Here is a 20,161-nt window from a genome sequence, read left to right as displayed (position 1 = left end):
TCTGGAAGGTGGTCGTGGCCAAGGTTGGGGGCAGCCACGCCACAGAGAATATAAGCCGGGTCCCCCAGAGGGACCGCGTTGTTGTTCATCCTGAAGAAGCCTTCGTCTATGTTCTACGTCCTACAGAGTCTACAACACGTGGACCTGGGCCCGAGCTGTGGTCCGGTCCGTTGTAGCCAGCTCCGTTGTAATTAGCGTAGTTAGCCTGGTGGTCACCACCATAGGTTTTTATTCTATTAAGGGGCAGTTACCCCATGTGTTGGTGTTAAATAAATGTGGTACCTCCAAGAGTACGTCTGCGACTCAGTTGAACTCACCACAACATTAATAACAAATCTGTAAACAAAGCAGCGCACCAGAATTTGAGCGGTTGGCAGTGTGAATGCCCCTTACCGGCAATGTAGGTCTGCTCATGCATCTCCGTGATGCTAAGGAGGTCGGAGCCTTGCTGCAGGCAACTGGTGCGTGCCTCGTGCCATGAAAGCACAGCATGCACATTGAACTGGTAGCAGTTTCGAGTCACAGGATCCGTGTCCCAGAACACACTGCAGTCCGGAACTGCAAAAGCAATTGAACGACAGTGACAGGCGTGACTGTATGCATCTAATAAACAGCCAGATTAGAAAATCTAGAATCTGTTAACGATAGAATATCATCAAATCATCTACCAATAAAATTGAAAATGGCAAGATGCAGTGTAAAAAAACACTAGGGAACTTGATTTATAAAAAAAAATGTATACAGAAATTCAATAAAAGCGGCACATTGCTTTGATTAGAAAATACTTGAGAGTCACACAAGACAATGAACACAACAGTTATTTGCACCCCATCATATGGAAGGGGATTAATTCAGAATATGACAGTAAGCGTGCTGGTGAGACACTGCTGTACAAAATCCTGAGGCAACGGAGAGGAAGTAAACCGCAACTTGTGAGACACCTTGCTATATGGTTATTAGATTAAAACAACGACAACCGCCACAAACAAAATTCTGGGAATACTCCCACGTGTTCAAAGGTCCACAATGCAGTAGAAAAACAACACAGTGGGATCACTGCAATCATAGCGACCAAAGTGTTCATCGCAGACTCTATGTTGAAATAATTTTAATATTGGTACATTTTAAATTATTTGTTTATTCTGTACTATGCACAAACAGGTTCAGGTTATTACTCTGTGTGTTTAAATGTAAATCCCAATCATGTGTAACCAAGTTCTTGTTTACATGTATCATTTCGAAAATGTACTTAGCGGTCAGGTTTCTGTGATTTCACATATTAATTTCTGCAATTAGGTTCAGAAACTCATCTTGACAAATGTTGATTTTTTTTTAATCGAACTTTTCACACAAAAAATCCGCTCTTTCTATTTTCTACGAATGGCAATATCACCCTGTTGTTATTTGGAACGAGTCATTTTAATAAGCCAACCAACCACATAGTTCAGTCTTTGTTGAATATTTTTGTAAAAACTATCTGAAAGAAAACCTTTGTATGGGGCAGAGGATGTGGAATACCAGTCATGACTTTAAAACAAATGTTTGTAGCACATAAATTGGCTTTTTGGGGGATTTAAATGCAATATGTTTAAATGCCAAGTTAGAACATCACTTTGATTAAAACACTTCAATGTGAATGACACAATTTTTATATAACGGTTATTAAACATAAAATAACATTAGCAAAGAGCTCATAATGACCATGATGAGGTCACAAGGGAGTCAAGACTATTTTGCCTGTAAGTGAATTGTTGTCACGTATACTAGCTGAGAAGTGAACAGCCAAAATGGATGGAATGTCAACATAAAACACATTGTCGTGCCCAATGAGAAGTATAAATAAGTTGCCTGATGGCCCTGTATTTGTAATTTGAGTGTAATTAGTGGACAGAAAGGGTGTTTACTCACGCTTGACAGGACAGAAGCCCCAAAGTTCATCGGTGCCATAGTCGGCTGATGTGGCACACCACAGATGCCAATCATCACGGCCATCCCCTGTGCAGGAGTGATACCACCGGTGGTCATACTTGTACGGGATAGCGCACGGCCGACCATGGGAATTTCCTTGGATAGTATATATTTCTGCATGAGAGGAAGCGTGGGATCAGACATCAAAATAACAGAGTGTACGATTGTCAAAGAATAGATGAAAGGAAGGGATACAGTATAAAGACTGAGAGGTGCACTCTCAGCCGTTCTCACCACGGTACGGTCGTAAGCACAGGTTATCCTGAGTGCCATAGATCAGCAGTCGCGTTCCATTCTTAGGGTGCAGCTCAAACGGAGCCTGGGCACCGATGGCTCCACGCAGACTGAGCTTCCCTCTGTGTGGAATGATCAGCTGCTCATCATCTCCACATGCCCAACGCAGCTGCATCTCCTCCACATCGCATTCATATAAGGCAGGCTGCTCAGTCTTCTAGCAGACGGCACATACAACCCAAAACAACCTCTATTATACATAATATAAGAGTCGACACATACATGGACACATGAACATGTCTATCTCTCATAAGCAAGGCTGCCCATATTCCTGAAGGCTGGAGGCCTGGAGTAAAATTACACACGAGGACTCTCTTATTCATTAGTGACAAAAAAAACGAGTCTCATTATGGGGCCTTCTTTAGTGTATTAAGCAAATGCTATGGCATTGTCAAACACTGTTGGTGACAGCGCTCTATCTTTATAGACGGGCCCCGTTCAACCCAAAGAAGCAATAATGTGTCCTAAATATTCTTGTCACCTGATCATCTTCAGCGTCCGTTTCTGATGCGTTCAAGCTGGGCGATTTACTTGCAATACTGCCACTCGGTTGCACCGGAGCCACCCCGAGACAGCGAGACATCCCCAAGTTGAAAAGTCGCTGGCGAGACACCCATTTCCACTGCTGAGCAGGCTCTGATGAGTTACAGCTCTCTACCAAGCCCAGCCCTGAGGACTCTCCCACGAGGCATCCACCCACGTCCGGAACTTGGATTGCAAATATATCTGAATATTCCTCTCCTGTGGATGAAAAATTTAATATATTTTAAAACAAAGCACTTAAGAAAATTACATACTTGCTGTTTTGTACATTAATGTATATATTTTTGTAAAATCAGTCAGGGCAATACCATCACCACTACCGATATTTCATTAACATCTATTTAGGGGCCGTCCATAAATGACGTCATGCACCTAGGGGGTAGAGGGGGGGTCAGACATTTGTGACGATGTGTGACGAGAAGGGGTTTTAGAAATGTGACGTCACATCAAAATGCGCAACTTTAAATAAATATAAAAAACACGTTCTACTTAATTTTGATTAATTTTCATTACAATAATTGTCATTGTTAACTATTTGATTATTTAAATTTACTAAGGTCACCTTTTATTTATTCCATGAAGGAGCATTTTGCTTCTCCATGGAAGAATGGAGAAGCATACATTTTGTAAAATTTTTGAATTATTGTTATTAAACATTTTGATTCTAATGATTCTACCAGGGCTTATCATTCTGTGGTATGAATACGTGATTGTTATAATTGTACTCTCCATTTTGCTTCGTTCTACTACAAACTTTCAAGTATTTTTTATAGTTATAATTACTTTTAATATGTTACAATTATAAGAGAATTTCAATATAATATTCTGAACATCTGCAGTTTTAATTAGACGTTGAATATTTTCAAGTGAATTTTATGGTAAATTTCAGCTTTCCAACGCCTCCTTTTTAATGTTTTCTCCTACAACATCAGAGTGCAGCGCCACATTAAATACGCACTACAATGACAATAGTTTAAAGCGATTTGAAGCATGTTTTATTTTCAAAATGTAAATATGGTTTTGGGGGGGGGGGGGGGCGAGCTTTGTGACGTCATATTTTAGGGGGGTCTTACTTTTTTGTGACGCCATGTGACGAGGGGGGGGAGGTCAAAAATCGGCCAAAATCCCGTGACGTCATTTATGGACGGCCCCTTAATATCGGTTCAAAATAGTTGGGGGAAATCAGTCACATTTATTCCCACGTGTGCCACTGAATGGGAGGCGATGGGACTTGGTGACGTCACCGACATCATAGGCCGCATTGCGAGGGCTCGGCTTGTCGGGAGTTTTCCCTCTTCAAAAGACCACAAATGAAAGTCGTTTATGTTAGTCGATTAATGGTGCCGGCCAGTTCGATCTCCCGAGAGGACGTAGTAATTTAAACAATGGCTGAGAGGTGTACTCTCATAAATTTCCTGCCGTCTGTTCACAAAGCAGGGTACACCAACCAGTTTGTCGATCTGCAGATCGCTTCTGATGGGTGGTGGGGTAAAGCATGGGTACTCCCAGCACTTCCAAGACGTCTGGTCCAGCATGGAAGAGTAGGCCAAATACCCTTAAGAGGGGCTCTCTGAAGCTCACACCCTGGTGAAGGCCCTTCTGCCGGCAGCGTGTCTTGCTGGATGACGCTGCTGCTGCTGTATCGCAGCGAGCCATTAGCTGCCACCATCTGCGCTTGGTTAAGCCTCTGCAGTCAGCGGCTTTGCATTGCTCTTGCAACCACCTCGTTATCCTCATCATCCTTGCACAGCCATAGCCATGACCACTGTCATCTTGCGTCATTAATATTGGACAGTCAAAACCAAGGCCGTAATTATAATATATATGGGGGGGGGGGGGGGGACACACATTTCCCCCCCCCCAATATTCAAATATGCTCAAAATGTTCCCCCAATATATTGCAATAAAAACAATTGCTATGCTGTGTAAATTAAAACAATTTGCTAAACCTTGGCCACAATATCTGGACTTTTCTTGATATAAATCAATGCATAGATTTATGTTCATATGATTGTGGTTATGGTTGTACTTTATTATCTCCTAATCTCTGCCATTACATACAATGAAACAAGAAATGGTAAAAAAAGTAAAAACAGAGCAATGTAATACAATACACCATTAGACATTATTGCAAAACATAAATAAAAAGTCCATCCCACGTTAGTGAATTTTTGTTAATATTTTAGGCAGGAAATTAGTTATGAAATTTAGATATATTTTTTTCTGGGTTGGGACCCCCAGACCGCCTGGAAGATTTGCCCCCCCCCGCCCCCCCCAATGTTGACTCCATTGCTACGGCCTTGGTCAAAACGTGCACGCATGTGTACTGCCTTTACGTTCAAAACTCCGGGGGCACGCTCTTTGCAGCGCTTCGCATCGACCGTGTCACCTATTGGCGATGCGCTCTGACACCCCCCCCACCACCACCACCACGCTCACCGTAATTTGTTAGAGACGAGAGACGCACGGGGGGTGAGCAGGGCGATAGGGCCCCGCGTGCCGCCGATGGAGAGGGCACTTGAGATGGGGAAATCTGCAGCAGCCGTGCAGCCCGGCCATGTGCAGATCACAGCACCTCCCCCCACGGAGACTTCGCCACACTGCCCCCATGTGTAACCCACATTCCTCTCCGCTGACATTCATTATATCTTCCCTTGAGTGTGTGTGTGTGTGGGGGGGGGGTACCCGAGTTCCAAGTATTAAGGTCGGGGGGGGGTATCTTCTGCAATGTTATAATTAATGGGGGGGGGGGGGGGCTCGTTTCACGATCCCCATGCATGAAATGTAAATGTACAAATTCCTCCTCGCAACGCGCTTTATTCTCACGCTCAGATTAAAGTTATCTTCTGTCGAAACCTGTGTTAACCTGGCCGCCCTTGTTGAAGTCCTGGTCGACTTCTGCGTGTGTGTGAAGCCGTGTGTGGGGGGTTAGGAGGAGGGGGGGAGGGGGACGCAGCCCCCCACTTTTGTGAAGCCGGGTCGGTGTGTGGTGGTGGTGGTGAGCGGTGTGTGGTGGTGGTGGTGGGGAGCGGTGTGTGTGGTGGTGGTGGTGGTGGTGAGCGGTGTGTGGTGGTGGTGGGGAGCGGTGTGTGGTGGTGGTGGTGAGCGGTGTGTGGTGGTTGTGGTGGGGAGCGGTGTGTGTGGTGGTGGGGAGCGGTGTGTGTGGTGGTGGGGAGCGGCGTGTATGGTGGTGGGGAGCGGTGTGTATGGTGGTGGTGAGCGGTGTGTGGTGGTGGTGGTGAGCGGTGTGGTGGTGGGGAGCGGTGTGTGGTGGTGGGGAGCGGTGTGTGTTGTGGTGGGGAGCGGTGTGTGTGGTGGTGGGGAGCGGTGTGTGTGGTGGTGGTGAGCGGTGTGTGGTGGGGAGCGGTGTGTATGGTGGTGGTGAGCGGTGTGTGGTGGTGGTGGGGAGCGGTGTGGTGGTGGTGGTGGTGAGCGGTGTGTGGTGGTTGTGGTGGGGAGCGGTGTGTGTGGTGGTGGGGAGCGGCGTGTATGGTGGTGGGGAGCGGTGTGTATGGTGGTGGGGAGCGGTGTGTGTGGTGGTGGTGGTGGGGAGCGGTGTGTGTGGTGGTGGTGGGGAGCGGTGTGTGTGGTGGTGGTGGGGAGCGGTGTGTGTGGTGGTGGTGGGGAGCGGTGTGTGGTGGTGGTGGTGAGCGGTGTGTGGTGGTTGTGGTGGGGAGCGGTGTGTGTGGTGGTGGGGAGCGGTGTGTGGTGGTGGGGAGCGGTGTGTGTTGTGGTGGGGAGCGGTGTGTGTGGTGGTGGTGGTGGGGAGCGGTGTGTGTGGTGGTGGGGAGCGGTGTGTGTGGTGGTGGTGGGGAGCGGTGTGTGTGGTGGTGGTTGGGAGCGGTGTGTGGTGGTGGTGGGGAGCGGTGTGTGTGGTGGTGGTGGGGAGCGGTGTGTGGTGGTGGTGGGGAGCGGTGTGTGTGGTGGTGGTGGGGAGCGGTGTGTGGTGGTGGTGGTGGGGAGCGGTGTGGTGGTGGGGAGCGGTGTGTGTGGTGGTGGTGGTGGGGAGCGGTGGTGCAGCGGTTAGCGGGTTCGATTCCTGCTCACGGCCAACACCCGGTGACGATTATCTGAACCGATCCCGGGCCTCCCCTAGGTCGGCTCAGCCTCAAATGAGCACCTGGTGCGGTGTAGTAAACATCGCCACTGGGGAGACAAAGGCGGCCGGGCGTGGTGTTGGCCACCCCACCCGCTCGCGTGCCGTGCCGGCCTTCATAGGTGCTGCTACTCGCTAACAGCACTAGCCCCAGCAGGCTGCGAAGGCTACACGGGGGATCTTTGTCTTTGTGTTGGGGGGGGGTGGTGGGGGAGTGCTGGTGGGGGGGGGTGGTGGTGGGGGGGTGATGGTGGGGTGGTGGTGGTGGTGGGGAGGGTGGGGGGGGTGGTGGTGGGGGGGGTGGTGGTGGGGGGGTGGTGGTGGGGGGGGTGGTGGTGGGGGGGTGGTGGTGGGGGGGTGGTGGTGGGGGGGTGGTAGCCCGCGCATCAACAGCGGCGGTGCGGGCGACGCACTTCAAAAGAAACTCCTCCACATTGGCCATCAACAAGCGTCGTGTTTTTCAGGCTACAGTCTACATTATAGGCTGCCAGTACACTCCCCCAGCTTTATCATTGCTACAGTCTACATTATAGACTGCCAGTACACTCCCCCAGCTTAATCATTGCTACAGTCTACAGTATAGGCTGCCAGTACACTCACCAAACTTAATAACCATTGCTACAGTCTACATTATAGACTGCCAGTACACTCACCAAACTTAATAACCATTGCTACAGTCTACATTATAGACTGCCAGTACACTCACCAAACTTAATAACCATTGCTACAGTCTACATTATAGACTGCCAGTACACTCACCAAACTTAATAACCAGGCTACAGTCTACATTTTAGACTGCCAGTACACTCACCAAACTTAATAACCAGGCTACAGTCTACATTACAGGCTGCGAGTACACTCACCAAACTTAACCATTGCTACAGTCTACATTATAGACTGCCAGTGCACTCACCAAACTTAATAACCATTGCTACAGTCTACATTATAGACTGCCAGTACACTCACCAAACTTAATAACCATTGCTACAGTCTACATTATAGACTGCCAGTACACTCACCAAACTTAATAACCATTGCTACAGTCTACATTGTAGACTGCCAGTACACTCACCAAACTTAATAACCATTGCTACAGTCTACATTATAGACTGCCAGTACACTCACCAAACTTAATAACCAGGCTACAGTCTACATTATAGACTGCCAGTACACTCACCAAACTTAATAACCATTGCTGCAGTCTACATTATAGACTGCAAGTACACTCCCCCAGCTTAATAACCAGGCCACAGTCTACATTATAGACTGCCAGTACACTCACCCAACTTAATAACCAGGCTACAGTCTACATTATAGACTGCCAGTACACTCACCAAACTTAATAACCATTGCTACAGTCTACATTATAGACTGCCAGTACAGTCACCAAACTTAATAACCAGGCTACAGTCTACATTACAGGCTGCCAGTACACTCACCAAACTTAACCATTGCTACAGTCTACATTATAGACTGCCAGTGCACTCACCAAACTTAATAACCATTGCTACAGTCTACATTATAGACTGCCAGTACACTCACCAAACTTAATAACCATTGCTACAGTCTACATTATAGACTGCCAGTACACTCACCAAACTTAATAACCATTGCTACAGTCTACATTGTAGACTGCCAGTACACTCACCAAACTTAATAACCATTGCTAGTCTACATTATAGACTGCCAGTACACTCACCAAACTTAATAACCAGGCTACAGTCTACATTATAGACTGCCAGTACACTCACCAAACTTAATAACCATTGCTACAGTCTACATTATAGACTGCCAGAACACTCCCCCAGCTTAATCATTGCTACAGTCTACATTATAGACTGCCAGTACACTCACCAAACTTAATAACCATTGCTACAGTCTACATTATAGACTGCCAGTATACTCCCCCAGCTTAACCATTGCTGCAGTCTACATTATAGACTGCCAGTACACTCACCAAACTTAATAACCATTGCTACAGTCTACATTATAGACTGCCGGTGCACTCACCAAACTTAATAACCATTGCTGCAGTCTACATTATAGACTGCCAGTACACTCACCAAACTTAATAACCAGGCTACAGTCTACATTATAGACTGCCAGTACACTCCCCCAGCTTAATCATTGCTACAGTCTACATTATAGACTGCCAGTACACTCACCAAACTTAATAACCATTGCTACAGTCTACATTATAGACTGCCAGTACACTCCCCCAGCTTAATCATTGCTACAGTCTACATTACAGACTGCCAGTACACTCACCAAACTTAATAACCATTGCTACAGTCTACATTATAGACTGCCAGTACACTCACCAAACTTAATAACCATTGCTACAGTCTACATTATAGACTGCCAGTACACTCACCAAACTTAATAACCATTGCTACAGTCTACATTATAGACTGCCAGTACACTCACCAAACTTAATAACCATTGCTACAGTCTACATTATAGACTGCCAGTACACTCCCCCACCTTAATCATTGCTACAGTCTACATTATAGACTGCCAGTACACTCACCAAACTTAATAACCATTGCTACAGTCTACATTATAGACTGCCAGTACACTCACCAAACTTAATAACCATTGCTACAGTCTACATTATAGACTGCCAGTACACTCACTAAACTTAATAACCATTGCTACAGTCTACATTATAGACTGCCAGTACACTCACCAAACTTAATAACCATTGCTACAGTCTACATTATAGACTGCCAGTACACTCACCAAACTTAATAACCATTGCTACAGTCTACATTATAGACTGCCAGTACACTCACCAAACTTAATAACCATTGCTACAGTCTACATTATAGACTGCCAGTACACTCACCAAACTTAATAACCTTTGCTACAGTCTACATTACAGACTGCCAGTACACTCACCAAACTTAATAACCATTGCTACAGTCTACATTATAGACTGCCAGTACACTCACCAAACTTAATAACCATTGCTACAGTCTACATTATAGACTGCCAGTACACTCACCAAACTTAATAACCATTGCTACAGTCTACATTATAGACTGCCAGTACGCTCCCCCAGCTTAATCATTGCTACAGTCTACATTATAGACTGCCAGTACACTCACCAGACTTAATAACCATTGCTACAGTCTACATTATAGACTGCCGATGCACTCACCAAACTTAATAACCAGGCTACAGTCTACATTATAGACTGCCAGTACACTCACCAAACTTAATAACCATTGCTACAGTCTACATTATAGACTGCCGATGCACTCACCAAACTTAATAACCAGGCTACAGTCTACATTATAGACTGCCAGTACACTCACCAAACTTAATAACCATTGCTACAGTCTACATTATAGACTGCCAGTACGCTCCCCCAGCTTAATCATTGCTACAGTCTACATTATAGACTGCCAGTACACTCACCAAACTTAATAACCATTGCTACAGTCTACATTATAGACTGCCAGTACACTCACAGTATTATTGTCATTCTATCTTCGTGACTTTAACGAAAGAACCAAAGAACAAGCTCTTTGAACGGGCGACCCATTTGCCCGACGCGTTGTTTCGCATCAAATACGGCGGTGCTAACAATGACGAGCAAAGCTAATTGATGAGGACGTTCGCTCGAGAGAGAGGGAGACTGTGTGTGAGTGAGTTGGTTTATTGGTGAGGTTACACGTGAAGCTCACACTCGGGAGGAAACGAATCGGGGGGGGGTCCCGGATCCCGTCCCCACACGGGACCCGCGGTGCTGACCGGAGGGGCCCCCCGGTGCTGACCGGAGGGGCCCCCCGGTGCTGACCGGAGGGGCCCCCCGGTGCTGACCGGAGGGGCCCCCCGGTGCTGACCGGAGGGGCCCCCCGGTGCTGACCGGAGGGGCCCCCCGGTGCTGACCGGAGGGGCGCCCCGGACACGCGAGTTCATCGTCGTGAGCTGCTGCCACTCACCTGGAGCCGTGGAGCAGCAGGCGAGCGGCGTGAGGAGCAGGACGAGAAGCAGGGCACGGGCAGCGTCCATCTCCCCCAGCCCAGAAGCCAGAGCTCTCCTCCTCCTCCTTCCCCCCCAACAAACTCTCACTCCCACGCCACCTCTTTCGTCTGCGTACTTAGCACTGGGCCCTCCTTTATTGTTCACTCCTACATTCACTTTTCATTACGCGTTACCGTCTGCCTGCCTGGTCGTGAGTGTGACTGCGAGTGCTTTTCGTTCCCGTGGGAGGTTGTTTTTTTTTAGTTATTTGCTCAGTCGCTGATCATTGGATGTGCACGGGCCACGTGGCGCGTCCCGGCATCAGCAGCCGCTGCCCCTGCTGCCCCTGCTGCTGCTGCTGCACAACTCTCGGTCGGCGAGTTGCAGCTCAGTCACTGCCACCCACCCCCCTGCCCCCTCTGGCTCTCTCTCTCTCGCTCACAACAACGCAGTTTTCTAAGCCGCGCAGAGCCAGGGGCTGCACGGAGCCAGTGGCTGTACGCCAGAGGAGAGAGAGGCAGGGGACAAGGCGGAGAGGCCAAGACTCGCTCGGCAGTCACTTGCTCATACTGTCAAGACTGGAACAAGTTTGCGCACGCAGTTGCTGTTATGCCAAAGGGGGGCTCGTTAACAACTTGATTTGAGTATTTCCCCCTCCTATAAACGACAACAATGACGCGTGTTAATGAGCATGTCTCTTTTTTTTAAAGCCACCTTTAAAAAAAAAATACAATCGTGCTCATTCACTTGATGAAAAGTACCCAGAAAGTGAATGATCTAAAATCGAGTGCCAAGAATTGGACCGTATACACACACAGTTGGCGCGCTGCAACGCGTCTCGGTAGACGAACCAACATCGTCTGTCTCGCAGCTTGATGTGAGACCCACAAAGTGTGCTCTTCTCACTCCCTTCCTCCCCAGCATCACACACACTACTGCAACTTTACTCCAAAACGCGCCCTGCCCTTGCCAGAGCGTTCCCAACTGCGTCGCTCGCCTTGCGTGTCTGAACAACGTTCGTTCAAGAACTCCGTGGGTTGTTGTTCAAATACACGGAGCCGATGTGTTTGTGCGCAGTGGGATGAGAAAGCGGGAGAACCCCGGGGCTGTTGTCGTCGATGAGTTGTTGTGAGCCACGTGGGAGGGAGGAATTGGGTCTGGCAGGGTTTGTGGAGCCGCGTGGGGCACCGGGGGGGTCTGGAGGAGGCTGCTCCTTGTTTATTTTTCTCCGTGTGCTGCGAATTTATGGCTGTGACTGTGTGTGTGTTTTTTTTGCACTCGTGTTTGCGATGTGTTTTTCAGTGGTGTCCTTTAGATTCGATTTCAAGAGGAAGAGCCCAATAAGCTGTATAGGCTCTATTTCATGGTGGCGTCCGACAAACATCTTCAATGATTGTGCGAGCGAGCCATACGCGACTTTGGCGAATTTATATTAAGCCCCATTGTTCAGCCTTCATGTGTTTTCATTATAATGTCATGAACTGTTGTAACATTTGGAAAGGCATCGCAGAGTATGTTTTACTCGGGCATACATTTAAGGCCCAAAATGGTGGAATAAAGAGTCGGACACAAGCTTTTGAAATTATTAACTTAATGAAAAGCCATATCATCAGCGTGCATTTCACACATGTGCGTAAATAAAAACAATTTTAAACCGTGTTCGTTATCTATAATGGCGCTAAGTGTAAACACTGACAAAAACCGAAAAGTGTGCAATGAAGCATGGAGTGGTGGCAGTGTATGTGGATTATAAAGAGAAATTTGTAAGTACATACCATTTAGGGGCCGTCCATAAATGACGTCACGCGATTTTGGCCGATTTTTTACCCCTCGTGACATGGCGTCACAAAAAGTCAGACGCCCCTAAAATATGACGTCACAAAGCTCTCCCCCCCCCCCCAAAAAGCATATTTCCATTTTGAAAATAAAACATGCTTCAAATCACTTTAAACTATTGTCATTGTAGTGCGTATTTAATGTGGCGCTGCACTCTGATGTTGTAGGAGAAAACATTTATTAAAAAAGAGGCGTTGGAAATCTGAAATTTAGCATAAAATTCACTTGAAAATATTCAACGTCTAACTAAAACTGCAGATGTTCAGAATATTATATTGAAAATATAAAAATATTACAATTAATTATAACTAAAAAAATATAATTGAATGAAAAGCCCTGGTATAGAATCATTAAAATGAAAATATTTAATAACAATCATTAAAAAATTTTACAAAATTTCTGCTTCTCCATTCTTCTATGGAGAAGCACAATGCTCCTTCATGGAATAAATAAAAGGTGACCTTAGTAAATTAGTTAATAATAACAATTAATCAAAATTAGTGTTATAACAATTCTATTGTTTGTATTTATTTAAAGTTGTGATGTCAGATTTCTCAAACCCCCCCTCCCCCCCTCGTCACACATCGTCACAAATGTCTGACCCCCCTCCCCCACCCCCCCCCCCCCCAGGTGTGTGACGTCATTTATGGACGGCTGAATGACGCCCAAAGGAAGCCGAACTATCGCAGAGATCGAGCGATGGAATTCGTTCACGTGCAGTTTTCAAATGGCTCGTTGCATGACGAGGGCTTCTGTAAGCGGCAATTCATGATGTGTGTGTTGTGTGTGTATACATATACCTGTGCGCGTGTTGCCTGCGTGTACGTTGTGGGGAGCTGTAGTGTAGTGGTTAGCGTACTGCGCTACGAAACCGACGGATTCCAGTTGGATTCCCGCTCACATGCAGCCAACATCGATGGTCAAAAAAAAAACAACTGAGACCGGTCCTGGGCATCCCCTAGGTCGACTCAGCCTCAAATGAGTACCCGCTGCTATGTTTAAACATCGCCGCTGGTGAAACAAAGGCATCCGAGCATGGTGCTTTTGGCCATTCATAGGTGCTCGCTAGCAGCACTTGCCCCGACACTTGTGAAGGCTACATGGGGGATCTCTGTATTTGTGTGCATTGTTGACGCTTCGTTCTGTCCGCGATCTTTCTGGTGTCCGCGGCAAAAATCGATCCACAAAACTCGAGTTATCTGCGTTCACCCTCATCTCCCGCTATCTTCACCGTGGAGTGATGATGATGATGATGATGGAGGTGATGATGTATTTGATCATGATTTTGATGATGACGCTGCCGATGATTATCTTCGGTGACACTGCCGTTGCTGGGCTGTGTCCCACGAGTCGTGGATTGATGATCTCCAGATATATAAAAGGCAAAGTTGTGAATATGTGTGTCTGTTCAAAATGTTTATTAGCGTACTTCCCGACATGCAACAAACTTGAAATTTGCCATGTGGGTACTTTCCAAACTGTACACCATGCAAAAATTAAAAAAATACACTTTTGTGTGTGTTTTTTGGTGGGGGGGAGCTCAATAATGCATTTATTTTTTTGCACGGCAAGTGAGCTGTGACGTCAAATCTGTCACGTGACCCGCGCATGTGGAAGCGTAACGCATTGTAGTGTAGTGGTTAGCGCGCTGTGTACGTGTCTGTGCGTGTCTGTCTGTGTGTGTATGTGTCTGTCTGTGTGTCTATGTCTGTGTATGTGTCTGTCTGTGTGTGGAAGCGTAACGCATTGTAGTGTAGCGCGCTGTGTACGTGTGTGTGTGTCTGTGTGTGTGTCCGGCAAAACAACCCCCTACCTCCTCGCGGTGCCGGACGGGCAACTCTGTCGTGGACAGCGCTGTGGGGGGAGATCCAATTTTGATTGGCTCCTCCCCTCATGGCATATGTGTCCACCACAGGGGCTAAACGGGGGCTCTGGACGGGTGCGAGGGGCTGGTAACCCCTTCACCTTCAATTAATTACCACGAAACCACGAATTAAACTGAAATATGTAACAACTAAGCTTGTGCCGGAGGCCCCGGGGGGCCAGGCGTCTATGACGTCTCCTGGCCAAACCCCAATTGGCGGAGCCAGGAGATTGAATACCTACCCTCGGGGCTACTCCAGAAACAACGAAAAGCCACTACGGGTGGCCACGTGGAATGTTCGAACGCTCACTGCAGAGGAGAGGCTGCCACTCCTCTGTCGGGAGCTGGACCGGTACCGCCTGGATCTATGCGGCATTCAGGAGGTCCGGTGGACCGGCTCTGGCTCCTGCCACCATGAGGGGTGGACAGTCCTCTACTCGGGGCAGCAGACTGCCAAACAACAGGGTGTGGGTCTTCTTTTGAACAAAAGAATGAAGGGGGCGTGGGAGCGTGGCGGTGAGGTGTGGGAAGCTGTAAGCCCCAGGCTACTTTGGGCTCGCCTTCCCATCAACCGGAGGCGAGGAATGGTGGTCGTGGTTACTTATGCCCCCACCGAAGATGAACATCCGTGGAGGGATGCAGGCAAAGCCGATGAGTCAGATGCCTTCTATGACCTCCTGTCACAGGTGCTGGCTAAAGTGGCCCCTCGGGATAGAGTCATCATGTTGGGTGACTTCAATGCCCGAGTTGGTCATGATACTGGCACCTGGTCTGGAGTGATTGGAGGGCATGGGCCAGATCAGCTCAATAACAACGGTAGGAGGCTGCTAGATTTTTGTGCAGCCCATGGGCTTGTAATTACCAACACGCTGTTCCGGCATCGGCGCATCCACACAACATCATGGATGCATGTTGGGTCCAAGCAAGAACATCTGCTGGACTACATAGTGACGGACCAGCGAATGCGAGCCCATGTCCTTGACACCAGGACCTACCGTGGAGCTGATCTGCCCTCTGACCATCGACTAGTCATCTGTAAGATGCGCCTGCCATTCTTCCACTCCGGTGGTGGGTGTACACCCAGGACCCCATTCCAACCTAAAGTGGCCTGGTCTCAGTTATCTGATGAAAGTTGCAAGCGAGAATTTCATCATCGCTTGCGGCTGGGATTGGCATCGTCCCCGACTCCTCCTGATGTCGAGGGTAAATGGGCGAGGTTTAGGACTGTGACTCATGCAGCTGCAATGGCTGCTTTGGGTACGCGGTCCAGACCTCCCCAGACACCCTGGCTGACAGAGGAGTTGTTCAGGATGGTTGAGAAAAAGCGACAGGCCCACTGTCATCGGCTACAGAATCCCACGTCAGAGAATGAGGAGGCTTACCGCAGCCTTCGCTCGGAGGTTCGGAGAGCCGTGAGGCGCTGCAAGGATGGGTGGTGGCCGCAGGTTGCTGAGGAGATGGAGTCTGCCTCAGTGGCCCGTGATCACAAATCTCTATTTAACTCCATCAAAAAAGTAACCTGCAGCGCCACACCTATTACCATCATTAGGGGAAAAAACGGTGATCCAATTTCCGACCCCCAGGAACAGGTTCGCAGATTTGCTGAGCATTTCTGTGAGGTCCTGGGGGAGGGAAAATCCCTCAGCCAGGAAAACATCGTGGCACAAAGTGAGGATGACCCTGCTGAGGCTGCGGTGCCTCAAATATTGGATGAAGTCACCCCCTGTGAGTGGCTGGCTGAGGTTCCATCTGCTGAGGAAGTATTGAAGGCGATCCGGAGTCTGAGACCAGGAAAGGCAGCGGGCAGAGATGATCTCCCAAGCGAAATGCTGAGGGAGGGTGGCGTTTGTGCACAGACTGCCCTATATGACATCATAACAACAGTCTGGACCACTGGACGGGTTCCGCAGGATTGGAAGGATGCCCTGGTGGTCCCCCTTTTTAAGAAGGGGGACCGCACAGACTGTAACAACTACAGGGGCATCTCACTCCTCAGTGTGCCGGGAAAGGTCCTGGCAAGGATTATTCAGCATCGCCTTGCCAGGCACGCTGAGGAGAGGCTTGCGGAGCCCCAATGCGGTTTCAGGAAAGGGCGGTCCTGCACAGATGCCATATTTTCTGTCCGTCTGCTACAGCAGAGGTGTAGGGAATTCCAACAAGACCTACATCTCTGCTTTATTGACCTGGTCAAGGCCTATGATACCATCAGTAGGCCTGGGCTCTGGGTCGTTCTTCGTGCTTTTGGAGTACCTGACCCTCTGCTCACGATCATTAAGGACCTTCATGATGGTGAGCGGGCCCGGGTAAAACTACGTGGCCGGGAGTCAGAGCCATTCCCTGTACACCTTGGGGTGCGACAGGGATGTCCTCTGGCTCCCATATTATTTAACATCTATTTTGACCACGTAGTTCGTGAAGCCTTCAATAGCTGTACCGGGGGAATCTCCATATGGTACAGATATAATGGGAGGCTAATCGATGCCCGGGTGCGGTCAAGGGATGGCTCCCTATTGCTCAACCACGTTATGTATGCTGATGATTTGGTAATAGCTGCTCAGTCAGAGGAGGAGTTGGAGACGCTGCTGCTGAGACTGGAGCGTGCCACTAAGAGGTGGGGCCTTACCATCAGCCCCACCAAAACTAAGCACCTGCCTGGGTATTTTGTACCATCGGACACTCCACCCCCAGAACTCCCAATCGGTGATGGGGCAGTTGTGGAGAGAGTGGAGAGTTTCCCATACCTGGGCAGTGTGCTTATGACTGGCTCCAGTTTAACAGCAGAGGTCTCACTCCGAATCAGTCGAGCGGCAATATCTTTTCATCGGTTGCGTAACGCTGTGTGGAAGCTACCTGGTCTGTCGCTCCGCACTAAGCTTCAGGTCTTCTCGGCCACGGTCATTCCCTCCCTTCTCTACGCTTGCGAAACGTGGACCCCCCTGGTGGAACATCTTCGCCGGTTAGAAACATTTAGGCTGGCCTGCCTACGATCCATCCTGGGTTTAACCAGACTGGATTGTGTGAGGAGCTCACAAATCCTTGAAAGATCTGGGCAGGGTCCCATCGGTGAGCTCCTCCGGCAGGCAAGGCTGCGATGGCTGGGTCATGTAGCCCGCATGCCCAGCCACCGCATTCCGAAACAGCTTTTGTTTGGCCGGATTGAGGGGGCTAAGCGGGCGCGGCACGGGCTAGAGAAGAGATGGAGTGATGTGGTACAGGAGGACGTGGAGCTGAGTGGACTTGCCGATGACTGGTACCAGCGGTGTCAAGATCGGCCTCTGTGGAGGAGGCTCGTGAAGGATGCTACTGGGCAGTTGGAGGCAGTCGTCCTCCAACAACAACGGAGGGCGGAGGAGCGACGCTCACAACAACGAGCGGAACGCCGGGTGGCTAAAGCACAGCAGGTTGGCACAGTAGGGGGCACAGGTGGTGCATCAGCCAGTCATCTCAGTCAGTCGACCCGTGGCACCTGGGTCTGCCCAGTGACCTCCTGCCAGCGGGCGTTCGACACTTCACGTGGCCTCACGGTGCACATAGCCTGGCACAAGCGTCGTGGTGACGTCACCGCCACTTAGTGGAGAATGGCGGTTGTTGTTGTTGTTGTGTGTGTGTCTGTCTGTGTGTGGAAGCGTAACGCATTGTAGTCTAGTGGTTAGCGCGCTGTGAATGTGTCTGTGTGTGTGTCTGTCTGTGTCTGTGTGTATCTATGTGTGTGTGTGGAAACGTAATACATGATGATGGTTATTTAATGATGGAGTGATTATGCTCAATAGCTTACACCGCCGTGCAGCCTCCAGACTGGCACAGTTATTCGCACTGTGGGTGAACGAGACTGGCGGATACAACTCGCACAAGACGACCACGACGTTTCGACTGCAACACAAGCAATCATCATCAGGTGTGAAACCCACAGCAAGAAAATTGGAAAAAATGTATGCATTTTTGAGCTCCCCCCCCCCACCAAAAAAACACAAAAGTGTATTTTTAAAATTTGAAAAATTGTCTTGCTGTGGTTTTCACACCTGATGATGATTGCTTGTGTTGCAGTCGAAACGTCGTGATAATTTTATTGTTTATATTTTTTTATTATTTTCATTATTTTATTGTTTCCCTTCTACGTGACTTTACCGAAAGAACCAAGAATATGAATCCCTGCAGTCACGAAAGCTTTAAATCTTTATACACTTGCGAGGAAGCAGGAGCACCTGGAGAAACCGCATACAGACCAGATGAATGATGAGATTATCCCACATTTTGCTGTGCTCCCATCTCATGGCAAGCCAGGGTACAGCACCTCGACACCCATGGGAAGGAAGTTTTGCAACATATTAACATAGACAAAATGTCACTGAGGCCATTTAATTATCGATGCTGGGACTGTAATGTATCTTTTTCAGACTCATTCAACTTTTATTTATTTAAGCTTTGGTATGAGAGTTTACTTGGCTGAAGGCCCAGTGTAACCAACTCATTCACACTGTTGACAAAACAGGCCAGAGGTTACGTTGAAGGGAAACAACAAAATAATAAAATATATTTTATTATTTTGTTGTTTCCCTTCAACGTGACTTTACCGAAAGAACTAAGAATATGAATTACTGCAGTCACGAAAGCTTTAAATCAAAATTTTAGGCCAGCGGTTGTCAATAATAGGGAATGATAGGTATATTGCAAAGGTCTTTATCATTTTTGGCAATGTCTTCACGCAATATCAATTACTGCCGATGTAAAATGAGACGGAAGGGCAAATGCTCTTTTGTGTCTATTACAGTTAGTGAAAAAGTGCGTTAAAGTTAGTAAAAATGCTAAACTAAAATAAAATGTGCATTGCACTGATCGCAGCCAATAATGTCTTGCAGGAGAAGAAGATAAGGTGGATGATAAGGCAAAGATGAGTGTCGCTGAAAAAAGGTCACTCTTCAGGGTGAGTGTGAGGGAAATAGATTGCAGCGGATGGTTTAGAGGATGGAGTGGTGAGATTCGTCATACGGTCTGACTGGTATTGAAAATGACTTATGTACAACCTATGGACCTAAATGCCACCGGACGGACAAATTGCAGTATTTACAGCTGATGGAGATGGTGGAGAGTGTCACTTCAGATGACTCGTGCCCTGCCGGAGAGCCGGCGCTACAGGGCGTGCTGGGGTGGGCCCTGCATCGCCAAGTGTCCATTTGGGCCACCAAGTGTCCATTTGGGCCACCAAAATCCCACTTTTTCTCGCGTTCCGTATGTCTGTTTATGGTGCCCCTACACCACACAAGACGACTCTCTCCTGCCCACCAATCCGGGAGGAACTTGAGCCGGGTTGGCTCTCCGAGTGATGGGTGTCAGTGGTGACTTGTTGAGTGGTGGGGACCAGGAATGTACGTATGTTAAACTTCTTTCGCATCGTGCGTAGCTCACCGTGATAATCGGAGGTGCGGGGGGAGGACAACAAACTAAACACAAAAAGCAGTTCTAAAGAAAGGAGTTTTCCGTCGAGACTAAAAAGTGCACAGCTCCAGTGGCTTCCTTAAGTGCCTGGCGAGTGCTCAGCGGCAGATACATTCTCGAGTGGTGAATGTGAGCGGTCTCGCGAGCGGTGTCTG

At 48.3% G+C, this 20,161-nt stretch overlaps 1 protein-coding gene across 2 annotated transcripts in view; it reads right to left on the bottom strand.

Moving 5' to 3' along the window:
- The window catches only part of MRC2 (mannose receptor C-type 2), a 63,294-nt gene extending 51,368 nt beyond the window's left edge, over positions 1-11,926 (bottom strand). The window contains exons 1-5 of one of the 2 annotated variants that reach the window (XM_032960443.2): positions 10,852-11,926; positions 2,744-3,003; positions 2,203-2,416; positions 1,909-2,082; positions 394-558 (exon numbers count right to left, since the gene is read on the bottom strand). In XM_032960443.2, the coding sequence (XP_032816334.1) occupies positions 394-558; positions 1,909-2,082; positions 2,203-2,416; positions 2,744-3,003; positions 10,852-10,921 (883 nt within the window). In that variant the 5' untranslated portion in view covers positions 10,922-11,926. Of the gene's footprint in view, positions 1-393; positions 559-1,908; positions 2,083-2,202; positions 2,420-2,743; positions 3,004-10,851 lie in introns of both variants that reach the window. The other variant, XM_032960434.2, reaches the window with a different exon arrangement.
- Between the last annotated feature and the right edge of the window lie 8,235 nt (positions 11,927-20,161).

Source organism: Petromyzon marinus, chromosome 2, assembly GCF_048934315.1.
Source record: "Petromyzon marinus isolate PM22_M1 ecotype Great Lakes invasive population chromosome 2, UKy_Petmar_22M1.pri1.0, whole genome shotgun sequence".
NCBI classification, from domain to species: Eukaryota; Metazoa; Chordata; class Hyperoartia; order Petromyzontiformes; family Petromyzontidae; genus Petromyzon; species Petromyzon marinus.
This window is presented reverse-complemented; position numbering and strand designations above follow the sequence as displayed.